The sequence below is a fragment of the Hydractinia symbiolongicarpus genome, chromosome 11 (assembly GCF_029227915.1).
Source record: "Hydractinia symbiolongicarpus strain clone_291-10 chromosome 11, HSymV2.1, whole genome shotgun sequence".
In the NCBI taxonomy this organism is placed as follows: Eukaryota; Metazoa; Cnidaria; class Hydrozoa; order Anthoathecata; family Hydractiniidae; genus Hydractinia; species Hydractinia symbiolongicarpus.
The window spans coordinates 20,378,463-20,394,673 of record NC_079885.1 but is presented as its reverse complement, the minus strand read 5'-3'; the positions used below and the strand labels follow the sequence as shown (position 1 = coordinate 20,394,673).

General features: G+C 33.7%; 2 protein-coding genes across 4 annotated transcripts; both read left to right on the top strand.

The window, feature by feature from the left end:
• Positions 1-184: 184 nt before the first annotated feature.
• LOC130614778 (protein XRP2-like) lies at positions 185-2,570 on the top strand. Its single transcript, XM_057436237.1, has one exon. The coding sequence runs from the start codon at positions 495-497 to the stop codon at positions 1,518-1,520; it is 1,026 nt and encodes a 341-aa protein (XP_057292220.1). The 5' UTR covers positions 185-494; the 3' UTR covers positions 1,521-2,570.
• A 3,884-nt stretch (positions 2,571-6,454) lies between these two features.
• LOC130614780 (protein SpAN-like) lies at positions 6,455-15,399 on the top strand. 3 transcript variants are annotated; one of them, XM_057436239.1, is made up of 8 exons: positions 11,020-11,180; positions 11,648-11,791; positions 12,507-12,627; positions 13,191-13,291; positions 13,498-13,569; positions 14,187-14,268; positions 14,759-14,895; positions 15,319-15,399. In XM_057436239.1, the coding sequence occupies exons 1-8, from the start codon at positions 11,108-11,110 to the stop codon at positions 15,327-15,329; spliced, it is 741 nt and encodes a 246-aa protein (XP_057292222.1). In that variant the 5' UTR covers positions 11,020-11,107; the 3' UTR covers positions 15,330-15,399. The 3 variants fall into 3 exon arrangements, with proteins under 3 accessions (XP_057292221.1, XP_057292222.1, XP_057292223.1); XM_057436240.1 differs by having other exon boundaries at positions 14,759-14,899; XM_057436238.1 differs by lacking the exons at positions 11,020-11,180; positions 12,507-12,627; positions 13,191-13,291; ... (2 more) ...; positions 14,759-14,895; positions 15,319-15,399 and adding an exon at positions 6,455-8,794 and having other exon boundaries at positions 11,648-11,746.
• The last annotated feature ends 812 nt before the right edge of the window (positions 15,400-16,211 follow it).

Genomic DNA, 16,211 nt, shown 5'->3' with positions numbered 1-16,211 from the left:
GGCAAAACATTTTTTTTATTTTTGTGCGAAACAGATACGCGTATGTTAAGTAAAGGCCTTTTTCCACTTCAAGAAAACTTTCCACGGAACAGAACAGACAGGAGCAGAGCAAAAAATATTCTGTTAGTAATTTCCACTGCATAATATTGTACACATTTTTAAAGAAAAAGTAAACACACGTCTTGTAATTTTCACGAAATAAAATAATACCATGTACTTGTTCGTTCCGCGGCAAATTTACTTGAAGTGGTTAATAACCTTACCGTGATTTGCGCTTTTTTGTGTGGGATTTTTTATCCTAAAGCCAAATTTGAATTTTATAGTAGAATTTTATGTTTGCATGTTGGTATTGTAATTTGAAGGGGGATTGTGTGAAAATAGTAACGTCATAGAATAGCGCCAAAATAAACCTAGATCGAAAATTCTGTATGTTAAGGTAAACTAACTAATGATCGTGTATATGGTTTTAGAAAAACAAAATAGTAAAACTTCAAATGATGGGATGTTTAAAATCTAAAGAAGAGCATGTACAAGTGGAAGAACAACAGACGTTCAGTTGGGATCGTGAAGACAGACCTGACCCGAAAGATTATACGATCGCGGATCAAAACGATGCTACTTGCGGTCGCAAGCCATGCACGGTGAACGGTCAGCAGTTTATTATCGATCGTTGCACCAACTCGTATATTTACATTTTCGACCATTCCGCCATGGTGACTATTGACAATTGCGAGAACTGTAAGATATTCTTGGGTCCTGTCAAGGGGAGTGTGTTTATCAGGAACTCCAAAAACTGCCAGCTCGTTGTCGCTTGTCAACAATTTCGCTCCCGAAATTGTCGTAAAATCGATACTTATTTGTGTTGCGCGACTCAACCTATTATCGAATCGTCAGCTGGCATGAGATTCGGATGTTTTCAGTGTTACTACCCTGAACTGGAAGGACAGTTTCAAAAGGCAAGCTTGAGTGTGTATAATAATTCCTGGAGTGTCATTCATGATTTTACGCCTCTTCAAGAAGGAAACAACTGGAGTATGTTATCTGATTCAACCTCCGTGGAGGAGGCTGTACCAAAACCATCTACAGAGGAATTCGCAGATATCGATATCTGTTACGACATGGAAAAAAGTGTTGTCCCGTTAACGCGGGGTAAACGTTCAAAACGTCACGACGACTCGTGTTTGGTTACGTTCTTTCAAAATAATAAACCGAGTTGCAAAGTATACTTAAATAAACTGATAGTTTCAACCCAGTACGATATCGTCCAGAGTAAAGAAATCAGCATGACCGTGGAAGACGCGGTCAGGATTTTTAAAGATGATAAATACTGCGAACTGGCCGATAAGGGCCCTTTAGTTGGTTTGGAATTAAATGGAAAAGATATTATTCATCACAGTGAAGAAGTTCTGAAGGAGATGGGAATTAGTTTGAACAGCGTTTTTCTTTCTAAAGATCAAAAGCACGCGAAATCAGACATTGATTCTTTTTATAATTTCGTCGATATGACCATGTCAACGTAAAACCTCGTTCCATTTTTATTATTATTATTTTTTATTAACAGTGCCGCTAAACAGTTTGTTCCTCAAGTAATACTATTGCGAATTCCTGTAAGAAAGAGGGATGACACACGTGGGAATTTAGTGTCAGAACTAATGTTTAACTTGGTAGTCAGTTTTCTTAACAAAGCTTCGGAGGTCGAAATTCTCTTATTTTCAAGTTTCATATGAAAAGCTTGACATAAAGGTATTACGGTCTAAAGTTTGTCTACTGAAGTAGCGCCTTATGTGCATATTAAATACTTATTTTTTTTTACATGGGCGCTTCACGGAGAGGGGTGTTTATAAGAATTTTTTTAAACATATAGATCAAAGAGGAACTTGCTACACTTTAAGTTAATTATGTGAAGAAGAGGATTGCATTAAAAGTTTCCAATTTATAGAGAAATAAAATGAAAACAGATTTTACACCATGTACAGTCTGTTTTTATTTACACTTTAAGAACATATTTAAAGTGAAAAGTAAGCGCGTATCTAAATCATATTCTATTTCATTAACCGCTTTCATTTATGGGAGGCACTTCTAGAATATGGGCGCTTGTTGTATTTCGCGACATTTACATTGGCTGTTATATAAAATTTTATCAGCACAGTGGAAATTTGTGTCAAAATTTCATCTATATTTCCTAAAAAATTTTAAAGGGTTTTTCTTTTAGGCGTATTTTGTGGTATGGGCGTATTGATTTATATCCTAATGTATAAAATACATTGGGATATAAAATACATTGGGATATGAATTTTAAGCCTTTCTCCCATACTATGTAGGCCAAGTTTTCTTTTTTTAATAGTTCCACACGGTTCGAGCTTCACTAAGACTTGTTATGGTTTTGTTGTACACGCTTTCATTATAAGAATATTAAGCTTTTATTACAGGCTAATAATACCCTGGTTAAAATTTTTATCTTGTAAAAATTACTTCGTAGTAATGTATTTAATACTGAAGAGTAATACAGTCATGACAATTCTGATCTTTTAACATGTATATTGATAGTAATATATTATTAACATATTATACTGTATTGTTTTTAAACTTCTCAAATCTCGGTCTCCTTTAAGACGGACTTGCAAACGCGATCGTATAAATGATAGAACGTGTAGAGAAGCCGAGTTGCTATCACCCGTTGTTTCTAAAAATAACCCGGTTTTCCTTAATAAGCGAGCTTTCCACTATCGCAGATTGCTGGAAACTAAGTTTCTTTTCAGATTCTGTACGGCAATGCTTTGCAGTTCTGACTACACATTTAGTTTGTATTTCAGGCGATTCTCGCAAGGGTTCTTTCTCTATCGTCAGTTGGCCTTGGCGTCGCACACATGCCGGACGCAGAAATCCATAAGATTGTTGAAGCACCACTTGCCAAGCATCAGGAATCAACTTTAGAAGCTGCTGTTACCGTTGCAGAAACAATTGCCAAAAGGCTCCTAGAAAAGCACGAAAAGAAGGTAGAAGCTACTATAGAAGAACAACGCAACTTACAGTCTACTAACTTAAAAGGGTGAGGTAACCAAAAATAGATGAATTCTGCACCAAACTGCATACTACATTAGACAGAGCGTCGTAGAAAAGAACACCTTGAAGAAGGTGAGAAGTTAATACGGAAACGTGTCAAACCTATAAGGTTAGCGGATAGGAAGAAATGGCAAGCTGCTAAGGAATACGAGAGCAATAATCTAGCATCTAACTCTAAGGACGAACGCGCTATAAACAGCAATAAGAACAGCATATGCTAAAAAGGAAAAAATTAAAAAAGCAAAGTTGCGATTTAAGCCTGCGGAAACTCGCAGAAGATACTTTAATTATCACAGTCAAAATACTACGTTTGTTCCCAACGTACGAAACCCCACATCTACATGATCTTATCCGCGATTGTGTTGGATTTGTCAAAAGCAAGGTCATATTTCAGCGTATTGTCCTACCAAAAATCTTTGCAAACTTACCTAACATCCAAAGTAGCGACAGAAGATAAAAGATTTTTGAACTTGTGCAGACAGTCCGATTTGTGTTAAATCTCTAATTTTTACGTTTGTTTTAATTTTCTCGTTGCCAGTCAAAATTGAGAATTTGAGACCAGTACAAATGACATCTCTGTAATTGGTAACCTAAAAAAGAACGAAACATTTTGGGAGGATGAATTAGAATGTTCTCCATATGTTTTAGGCATCATAAAAACGGTTATCGTTTACCACTTAAAACAAAGCCGCCTTTTTTTTTGCTAAAAACAACGCTTCCAGTTTGAGAAACATTTGTCGAGGACAGTATTGAGGAGCTTATTTTGCAAGGTTGTATCGAGACAGTCGGAGCTATGCGATACTGCTGCAACCCGCTCACTGTAGTTGAAGAAAAAATTTAAGGCTTGTTTTAGACTTACATGTGAATAATATTGACTTTCCGAAGTTTAAATAAGAAGACCTTAAAGTTGCGTCACAGCATTTAGAGCAGGATTTTTATTTTTCAACCTCATCACCTCGATCTCAAAAGTGGTTATCACCACACATGTATACAAGAACAGGATAGGACATTCTTCACAACAAAATTTTACCACTTTCTGGTTCTGCCATTCGGCCTGGCTAGCGCTTGTTATGTATTCACAAATTTTTTGAAATCTTTGATTAAAAAATGGAGAAAAAGCGGTATCAAAATCACACTGTATTTGGACGACGGTATTTTATGCACACAATCATATTTTTAACAAAATTTCAAGCCGGTCTTGTTCAAAACGATCTAAGTAATGCAGGATTTATAATTAATTTAAAAAAGTCGCATTTAGAACCAGCACAAATTGGAACTTACTCCATGCCAAAAGAGAAAATTATAAAACTTTTACATCTGTTATCTATTGCTGTTAATTCCAAGTCGGTGAGCGCAAAATTAATTTCAGAATTGCCGGTTCTTTAATCTCATGTCAATTGGAATAGATTCGTTGACTAGACTCTTTACTAGACAAATTAACGTATTTATTTAATCCAGAATAAATTGGTACTCCTCGATGGATATAAGTGAACCTCTTAACCCTATTCGGTCCGGGGTTTTTCGAACATACTATGACCGGGGGGGGGGGCGGATTCCGCCCCCCCTCAATAACTTTTCATAGGATTGTTCAAATTGAATCAAACTTGGCACACTTATAGTACGTCATAAAAGGAACAAAATGGCGGCAATAAATATTTGCTTACGTCAGCACATTTTCTGTGACGTCATCAGAAGCTTGAAAATTGTTAGAAATGCCACTATCTGCTTAAAATATAATTACTTTTGTTCTAGAGGGAATTTTTACATTCTGTTTGAAGTTTCTGAAAGCTAAATAAATTTTTTTTAACATATCTTCCGGTTTTTACATGGATCGAATAAAAAATTGCCAAAAATTGCCCGAAAATCCGTTTTTTTCCGATTTTCGGGTAAAATCCGACAAAATCGGGAAATCGGTTTAATCACGTGTCAAAATTATTCAAAATGATTCTTCTTGATGAAACAAAGTTGTGTTGCAAGTTTCAAGTTCTAAGGATAATCCTAACAGGATTTATTATATTTTCCCCATTATAAGGATTTCATAGAGATTTTAGGGGTAGTTTCGAGTAATGGCCAATATCAAAGCCTCTGAAAGGTATGGGACCTAAATATTTAGCATGCAGGTGTCTAATAGATAAATGTTGAAACTCAGTAAGTATCATAGCCATATAAGAAAGCAATCAGGAGTTATTAAAAAAAACCGTCAGGGGGGGCGGAATCCGCCTTCCCCCCTGGACCGAATAGGGTTAAAAAAGAGTTGTTATTTTGGCTGGTAAATTTAGAAAAATCAAACGGATTTAGAATCAGGGTTAACCCTACAACGACTAAAGTAGTTTACAATGGCGGCAGTAGCGGCTGGTAGGTATGGCGGTTACATAGTAGAAAGGCTAGAAAAACAATAGCAAGGGGCAACTTCACTTCCTCAGAAAAACAAAAAAGTTCTACATACCGAGAATTGCGAACGACTTGCGAACGAAAACGTTCAATGGTTTTCAGACAATGTCAACGTCGCTCAAATAATATGTATCTGATAAGCATAATACGTGATCGGCCACAAATTCAATAAAATATCGAATGTGGTACAATCTCCTATACAGGTATTTTTAATAAGAAATTAAGCACTACATTGAAGAAAAAGATAATAAATTCACAGATGTTGCCTAAATTCGCGAAAATAAATTCCAGGAAATTTACCAATAGCTTGTAATTCGCGAAAACTTATACCGCGAAATAAAGTAAAAATGCTTATTTGCGAACATTAATTATAATAATAGTTTTGATCTCCTTTTTTTGAAAACGAGACCTAATTTTCATAAAGAAATTTTCAGAAATGCCCACATTAGCTGTGTGAAGATTTTCTCATATCCTCCATTCGCAAAAAAACTTTGCGAAATATGCCTTTCAGTTTTATCTCGCGAAAATTTCGCGAAATTCGCAATCTTTGGGTTCTTAAAGAATCTTCCGTTAAGTTAAATAAAATAAAACTTGCAACTTATTTACTCAGAAGTAAGAGGAGCTTAAGATATGTGCAACCTTTGTATCGAACTTACTTACTACACTTTTTAACTAACAAATGGCACAAGTTTACTTTGCTAGGTCTCTATGGTTTCTTCTTTAGTTTCAGTTAATAGGTGGCATTCAAACAGGTGTGTTTACGTAAAAGATGGGGATGGTATTGAAAAGTGTTCCCACTATTAGAATTTTGAAACAATTTTTTTCTCTTTTAAAGGAAAACTACTTCTCGGAAAAAAAAAACAGGAAAATTTTTACCAATTATTAGGTCAAAAATGCCCTTCCTCCCATAAATTTCTTTGTGTTTGGTTGTATGAAAGTGATTTAACTTGATACGAATGGCATCTGTCTCATAAAATTATTACTGTCAGCAATAATTTTTGCTAACATCAGCACTTTTGTTAAAATTCTATTGTTAAAGATCTATTGTTTAAAGAAAAAGTTACATGACAATTTTAAATATGCATACGCATATCTATTTCTCTAATTTTTCTCATTCGCAAAACATCCGTCGCATAATTGTTTTTCGTTGCCACAAGCTGGGAAACAATCTTTAAAACCGCCAATTAATTAATACACATACATAGCTATATATAGAGAGAAAGAGACTGTGCATAGCCTGGACTCTGCAAAGTTGGGATCCTAGATTATTAATGTGAATAAATAAGGCTGAAATGGACTGTATATCGCCTGCTTTATGTTATTTGTGTTTTGTGTTTTATCACGAAACAATAAATTTTTAAAATTTTCTCTTTAGATCAGCCGTTATCAAAACGTCCATTAATAGTTTCAATTCAAAACAAGAGTGACAGAAGTTTCAAACACCTAAATATCGAAACATTCAAATCCTACTGTGAATATAGTCATTGTTAAACTGATGAAATATTAAACTACTTGGCTCATTTACCTTGTTCAGAAGTTATATTCAAATCATCAATTTTGAGCAACACGTTTTGTGTCATGAAATTTTTAGAATTCTCCAAAAAAATTTCGAAGATAACAAGTTAGAGATTTAACTTTTTTTTTGAGAAAAATATAAAAAATCTGTATTTCTATTATTGTTTTTATTTATTCTGTTGTGTTGTACACCACAAATTTGATTTCAGGCTAATTCAAGTTTTTAACAACAATCAATTTTGTAAAGCTTTCCAAGTTTGTTGTGTTTTTCATATCAAAGAAAATTAGTGAAGTATAAGCCTTGCATTGTTTTTATAAAGTTGTTTTGTTAAAAAAATAATATATAATATAAAAACGTTATAGGTTACTATAATAATCCACATTTAAATTTTTATAGTATTTAATGATATTGTTCCCTCATTTACAGATAATTTTTTCTCCTACTGTTATTGCAATGTATTAAAAGAGTATTCTGCAACCAACCTCGTCCCGGAACTCTTGCAGAAGAGCCGTGGGGAAAAATGGCTTTTTTATAACTAGACTTTAGAGACTTTAACTTCGTGGTGTGTAAAAACAACCACATCCTTCAGGAACAAATACAGAAAAGTGGCCTGGGTTTTAATCGAAGCAGATGTTGGCGAACGTTTCTACTATTATATAATCAAATAAAGAAAAAACTAGCCTTTACATTCTTGTCTATATTAATTGTTTTTTTTAATTCGCTTTTATTTTTAAATAATTCTTTTTTGAAAACATTTTATCTTTTTCAACCACAGCCGTAGTTGCACTTGAAATTGGATAGACTGGTTGTGAACTTACGCAACTATGAAAAACTCATCCATTATTCTTAAAATCATAAACGGAATTGAAGTTGCACCGACATTGAAAAACTCATCCAGTGTTGGAACAATTTGCGACATCTACGGCGTGGAAGTTGTATCCACATTAAATTTTCATTTGCCGCTGTCGATCTTGGTTACTGTCATTAGTTTTCTTACGACAGTTTTGAATGGAATCTACATTGTCGTGATGTGTAGGAGCAAATGCAAATTGTCTTTGTCAAATTTATTGTATTTAATGTTAGCTATCACTGATATCTCAGCTGGAGCAATGTTAATGCCTGTATACTCCACTCATTGGATTTATGCGTTGTACGAAGGTACTAACTGTGCAATGTTGGAATATGTTAACGTTGTTGGGCATGCTTTAGCCACTGTGTCAGCTGCTGCTATAGCTTTTATAACAGTAGATTTGGGCGTGTCTATAACTTATCCTTTTTTCTACGAAAGAACATTCACCAGGAAAAGATTACTTTTTGTTAACGTTGCAACGTGGTTTATTTCGCTGGCAACACCAATTTGTTTTATAGTAATTTCTTCCAAGCACTGGTATGTGTATCAGAACATATCCACCGGCATTGCCATATTTGTTGTTTTCACCCTGTGTTTGATGCATCTTAAAATATACAAAGAAATAAAAAAATTAAGCGTGAAAATAAATTATAACGATAACACTCAAATAAATAGGTTAAAAATGCGACGGAAATCCATAAAGCTTGGTACATTTATTTTGCTCACATTTTCGTTATGTTTTTTACCACTGTGTTTATGTTTTGTTTATTCAGTAACAGTTGGAAACTCGTCGACTTTTGTTAGCTACACACAGCAAGCTGCCATATGTATCATCTTTTTGAATCCAATGTTAGACCCTTTTGTGTATTATTTCCGATTGAATACGATCCGGAAAAAAGTTAGACAGTTATTTCTTTCATCCGTGGAGAACGAAGGACAGACTACGTGTAAAACATAAGAGGATAGAAAAATAGGTTAAACTGCTTGTCTGTTATATTGTAATTATTATCTAGTTAAGTATTTATATTTAAATAAGGACTCTTTTTTAAACGTGGGCATTTCTGTTAAAACCATTATCATAGAGGTCTAATTTGATGTCAGCCTCGTCCCCAGGAAATTTTTTTATCTTTTTGATAAACTCAGACGGCGTCAGACTAATTCTTTTTTTATTTTTATTTATTTTTATTTTTTTTGGCCAAAAACACTGCCTAACTAGAACTTTTACCTAGAGATTGTAAGATTCAAAAATTTAAGCGTTTAAAATTAAAGTAAAAAATAATATTATTGCGTCAGACGTCTAGAAACTTATTTTTATTAAAAAATAAATTACAAATTTAAGAAAGATTTCTATAAATTTCAGATATTTTTGTGAGGAATGTTTTTTCTAAAGTCCACATAAAAACTGCCGTTCTAAAAATTTTCCGAAAAAAAATAGTGCCGCCTAAAATATCGATTCACATTTATTTGGGCACATTGTGACGTCATGAAGCTGTGTGTTTGCGGGTATATCATAATAACCATGGGCGTGTGTAGCTGTGTACTTGGGCACCTTGCAATATGAGCCTGCTTGTATTTAAGCGGGAATATTGTTGTGGCTTTATACCGTCTGGATATAAAAGAAGCACGTAAAAAACACTTTTATTTTTGATTTTCTGTTATCTTTATAAAAAATTAATTGGAAACACCATGCCATATTTGTTCATGAAATCTAATAACAAAAAGCTAGGTCGGGCGTTATACAACAGAAAGTCGAGATAAAACTCATCTTTATCAAACGTCTGTTTTTATTGCTAGTAACTTGTGGAAATAATTTTACTCATTAAAAGAAATACTAGGATTTATGAAAAATTGAAAAGCTAATTTACTTATTACAAAAAATAATTCCTCGAAACTAACAAAAGTAAAACGAAAATATTCAACTACAAATGGGCTAACGAGTTCTGTATTCGACAATTGTGCGTTTTTAATTTTCAAAAAGAGTTCTTATAAAAAAATTTAGCGATTCAGGAACCGGCCATTCGATCAAGCTTGTAGAGTTAAATTACGAAAAAACTTAATGTGACTAGATGACAACAAAATACAAAGTGAAAATGCTTCCCACCTCCGAATAAGACAAAAAAAAACAATACCAAAAAGCTTGAATCTGGTTTTTGTGAAATTCATGTTCTTCTAATGTTACTTTCATAATGAAGTAAATCCGTGGGGATTAAAAACACCGTTCCCAGAACTTTTGTCTTCTACCGGCTTTACATTTGTTGTTAAATTTGTCAAAAACCAGCATCGGTGCAGGACAAAAAGACCTTGGAACGAGGTTCAAATATAACGTCCTAATAATCATTTAAGAAATAAAGAAATAAATTAAATTAAACAAACAACAAATATGATCTTCTTTAAGTTAATCAAATAATGTCTAAAAATTAGAAAAACCAGACAAAACCTGAGTAAATTTGTCGATTTAAATTAGCTACAGAGAAAAAAAATTGTCGGACGGGGGAAAAATTCTACAATGTACATTATATCTTTGATTGTATAACATCTTATGCAGACGCCACATAAACGCTTACCTAGTGTTGTTGGTGGCTTTTTAGAAGATTTTTTTCACACCGATATCTACACTTTCCATATCGAATTTTTGCATCGACTTTTCTCATATCAAATTCTTGTAGCTAACACATGTGTCACGTAGACTCTTTTTATACTATCTCTTCTCACCCTGACCGACGGCTTCCCTCGATTCTTAACCAACTTTTCCATACTGCCTTTTTTCATACCGATCCTTTTGATCTTATTAAGATTACAATTAAAATGTTTATAGAAAAACTTTTAGTCCATTTTTTACATCGTGGTGAAAAAGCCAACATCGTAAAAACAGCGTGAAAAAAACACCACAATAAATACCAGCTAAAATTGACTTAACAAGTGCTGGCAACTTTATTGAAAACACATGTTGTACAACAAAGCAACAAGTTGTTTCCTATCTGCACAACAACAATTATTGACTGTAATAAAAAAGCTATGGAGATCCTAAAGAAGGGAATTTCAAATTACGCAATAATCTGTAATGTAATGAATCAAATAGTTCACAAAGACGACATAAATGAAAGCGAATTCATAAGAGTGACGTGGAACAGCTAATGCCCCCTGTTCGTAGCAAGTAAGCACCCGTCTTGGCTAATTTGGTTTGTCCCTTGAAATGCTACTTACAACATTAGATAATATTATATATGCATGTCTGTTCACTTTGATGGAGGAATCTTAGCTACCTTGGTGAGTACTGAATTAACAAAATGGGTAAACTAATTTTCCTGCTAATGGTGGTTCATTTAAGCAATGTGATTGGTTGGAACAAACATATGGAAGGTACGAAGTTGCAGCTTTGTCATAAATTTGAATTCAGCATCCTTTGATTGGGATTCTTTGTACATCATGTGGGGAATGTTTTAAGGGGGAGCAAAAATGTTGCCGTAACATCCGTTTAGGCTTTGTATAGCGGTAGTAAGAATATCATAAAACGCGACGTTATTTGTAAAATTAAAACTCCCCAAAACAACCATTCGATGTGTCAAGAGGCTTTTCAAGTAAATTGCATTTTCCAGTATGACTGAGAAGCATGACCCAACAATCTTGCAACTGAATTTCAGTAAACACAACGGGATTATTAAAAACATTTTATTATCATCACAAATACCCATTTGAAGCGATCTGCCACATTCCATAATGTATTGATACTTCGAGCAAACTTTCTTAGTCACTGGTCTACAAGTTTATCAAAGAGTGTTGCTATGCTACATTTACATATAAATAAACGTTATATTTTTATTTTTTAGTTCCTGGGATGTTCCAAGGTGACATTCAGCTCACCCCAGAACAGCGACAACAGCTCGTAAAAAATGGAAGAGCTGCCTTTGGTTCCATTGTAGGAAAAAGATGGCCAAACGCAGTCATACCTTATTATGTTGAGAGTTCGTTAGGTAAAAAAAAAATCACTTGCATTTTTTTGTCTTTGTTTTTCAATCTAGATTTTAGAGTTATTAGAAGTTCATTGCATCGGGATATTAGAAAAAACCATTTAAATAGTATAACATTAAAATCTATAAAGAAAAAAATATTATTGGTATGTAAGTTGCTTTTTATTTTTATAGAAATTTTCTCATACAATTTTAGCGAAGATAGTGTAGTAGTAGAGCATTCAGATTAAAATCATAAAGTTTCAGGTTCGGGTCCCTAGTCTCACGCTTGCTTTTAATTTAGTGTTGCCAGTCCATTAGGAGCAAGCGTACTAACCACGAACCAGCCTGTGTAGCAGGCAAGCATGTTAGAGCAATGCTTTGCGTATATCTGCCAGTAATGTACAATAGTTACAATCAAAAGGGAGAAAGAGTCAGCCTACGATGGAATCCCCAATAATTATCTACTTCTCAGCTTCGGATTATATTTTCATGAAGCCTCATAAGAGGCATCGTGTGTGCGCTAAATTTTACCCTGCTAAAAAGTTCGGTTTGGTTACCTACGTGAATACTACAGCTGTAGTATTTACGTAGGATGTCATGAAAAACCAACACATAATAAGAATTTTATCAAATTTAGGTAATCGTGTCATCTCTTCAGCAATTATCATTTTCGTTGTACTTTTTTAGATTCTACAGCTAGAATTGTGTTCTCTTCAGCAATCGTTTCAATTTTTAGATTCTACTGCTAGAAGTGCCATCTCTTCAGCAATTGCAGACTACCACAAATACACTTGCTTGAGATTTCGGGCTAAAACTTCAAAAGATCGTAATTATATCAGTTTCTTCAAAGGCACTGGGTAAAAACTTGTTTATACTTGGAAGGCTAGTTTGTGAGTTACAGCAATGACTAAAAACTGCCAGAAGTTTTGTTTGATATGTATTACATACATAAAAGCTGTCAGAAGTTTTGTTTGATATGTATTACATATACTTTGGAATTCTATATTCAAAACAGCTTCAATATTGCTAAAAATATACCCATTGTCAAACGCTTTCTATATCGCAGTCCAAAAATACCTCGTAACTCTTGCGTTTCTCATACGTCTGTGTACCTGTTTACTGTCACTTAAAATTCTTAAAATTTATTAAACTTTGGTGTGTTTATAAGGAAAAAGATCCTTTGAGTACAGGAAATACTTTAGTTGGCTTATTGTTTGCACTAGGTATGTACGAAATAGCGATGCCAGGATATGTATAACAAGTGAAGCCGTTGATTTTTTTAAGGACTCAATTGCTTAATTTTCCCGGACTTTGCATCTATAAGTAAGCGCCTGATATAGTTGTAACATATCAGTTCATGTAACATGTCAGTTCTTTATTATGATTACAGGAAATTAAAATAACAATGTTTTTATGTTAGATGCAACTCTCCCGTTGGTATGCATCGTGTAAACAGAATTTCAATTGGTGAAGGATGCGCTGACAAGGGAACTGTTTTGCATGAAATTGGACATAGCATTGGTAGGCATCTTCGGAAATCGTAGGAAATAAAAAATAAAAAGGATAAACAACAAGGAATAACAAAATAACCCTTATTTCCGCAACTAAGAGATTGGCACAAACAAACCGTGAATTTAGTCGGCACACTGTATCAAATTGTTTTATAAATAAACGTAAGCTATTTTATCGGTGACTTCGTATGATCCAGCTGTTTGTTTGTATTGAAGGACTGGAACACGAGCAATCACGTCCCGACAGAGATGCGCATGTCAACATTAACTTTAACAATATCGATGGAGGTGGGTAATATATTTTGAGGGAATTTTATTTCAAGTGAATCTATTTTTGCGAATTAAGAAAGCTTTTTTCAATTTCGCGAAGATGAATTACTGCGATGTTCCTTGCATATATGTTATAAATTTTAACTTTAACAATCTTCATTTTTTTGTCTCCTACAGAAAAAAACCTATAACGGTGCAAAATAATTCCTTTGGCGTAAAATTCGCTTTATAGTTCTCGTTAAAATTAATTTAAAAATAAATATTGATAACATTAGTTTCTTTTGGCGAAACAAACCAGGTGCAATGAATAACAAGATAGCTAAATAATATATTTGTTACAAATAACCACCTTCTTAAAAAGCTAATTCTGCTCCCAACACTCAACTACTCTGAAAATTTCCATACTTCTACACTAGACTGGCACAGGTCACTAGTCTCATCAAAAAAAAAAAAATTTGCAGAACAATTGGTCCTAGTAGGACACAATTACTCATATCTAATTGATCTATGTTGTTGATATCGTCAAAAACTCTCAAAATTTATAGGCTGCAATAATTTATTAACAAGAATCTGGTTTAGTTAAGTATATTGCATTACAGAGGAGACTTCTTTATTTCTCTCTCTTATATATATAGACTGGGATTATGCGTTTGATATTGTATATAACATCGATTCTCTGGGTACTCCGTATGATTTAAAATCCATGATGCACTACAGGTTAGTATATTCATTGCAGAAATTCTAAAAAGCACTATGGGTTGAGCGGAGACAAACAGAGTAGTATTGACAGACAGTTAAAATGCTAAAAAATAATTTCATTGCGTTTCTTTTTGTTTGCAATAATGCGCAGTTGAATAATCTTAAACAACTTTTTGTTTCTGTATTTTAATTTAAACTTTAAAAATGTCGTGATTGCGTTCAGTAACATACGAACGGGTTGGAGTTTACCAATGTCGTGATAGAGTTGAAGACGATAAAATTGCGTTTTGTCGATGCATCAATCGACTTCATATTGTTGTTCTAAATAATCGTAACTAGCTAATAGCATACTGTAACTGCAAAAGTTTTAATAACGTTATCAATCGTAATACCCAACATTAAATGCGTTTCTTTGCCAGTTGTCGAATCTTTGGTAAAAAAGCTATATTTTGACAGAGGTTCGGTTGATTTCATAATCTAATGTTATTTACATGTAATTCATATTTAGTTCAACAGCATTTGCAAAGGCCGGAATGAAAACTATCACAACAGTGGATCCATCAAAACAAAGTTTAATTGATAACTACAATCACATTTATGGTTTCAGTCGTACCGACATCCAGCAAATAAAAAAGATGTACCAATGTCAGTAAGCTTGAATCTCTGCCTTTTGTCCATGCGTTTCTTTTCTTTTCTCTTCTTATCCCCTGGGTAATTTGTTTTCTTGACTTTAAAGGGCCGCGGTGAAGAAACCGTCTTAAACATGCGTATAAGCGTTTTTCTTATATATAAAAATCATGTAACAGGGCCGTCCTTTCCCCCAAATATTTCGGGGAAAGGGAGAGGGTTTTTTTTAATTCTCACCTCTTATATTTGGTAAAAATGTGTCCCAAGCACAAGGCTCCCCCTATATTTTTGGACGGGGCGTAGCTAATTCGGCCCTAATTTTAACGCAAATGGATGAATTAGGTTGGTTTGTTAACAAAAACAAAAAAGAGCTAAATTACAATAACATGAACTATCCCATCTTTATTTTTATTGTGTATAATTTTCTCTTTGGAATTTTAGGTAAAGATTGACGGAGGAAGAAATCACAAGCCGAAACTAAACTGTTGATGAAACAAATAAATAAAAAAACAACAACAACAACAGGATTTCTCTTTATCACAAGTGTTTAAAATTTTTTATGCGGACTGCTCTGATCTAAATTTAAAATTATATATATATATATGCGCTAAAAAGCATTATAATTTCTAACAACTACTAATGTAAATCGAGCCGTCGAAATGTCGACGGTATAAAAATCTCATACCAACCTCTTTCCCAGGGCATCTTTTATCTTATCTGACATTGGGACGGCGATACGAACATATTTTATTTTTGTTTCAAGAGTGAAAGATATATTTCTAACGACTAAAGTTTTGTTTGAAATTATGTAAATATTTAAAAAGGCTCAACACAAAAACATTTTCGCCTCCGAAATGAAACTTTGCTTATGGAAGGTTTTGTTGAAATAGTTTTTTATTCTGCAGGTTGAATGTTGTAGGTCCTGTCTTGCGTTGCACCAAAAGTGGATTGAATTTAGCGTAGACTAATTTTTGTGGACACATTATTTTACTGTATTTAGCGTTAATTTAATTTCGCGCGTAACAGTATATTTCGCGAGGACTAATTTTCACGGATTACCGTTTTTTAAGTTTTGTGGATGCAATATGGCAAAAATAAAATAAAGTTTTAAGACATAGAGTAGAATAAAGAAGAATTTTCGTTGCTATTTTAGATATCTAGTTTGAATTGTGTCCAGCACCTTTTCGACTCGTTCCAATGAAACAAAACAAAACAAAAAGTCATAGAGACGTGTTTCCTACTTTAAATATTTCGCTTGGCCGTAATACACGTTTCCCAAGTTACATGATAACTTTGATGTGTGTATAAATTTTAACTTAGTCCGACATGTGAAA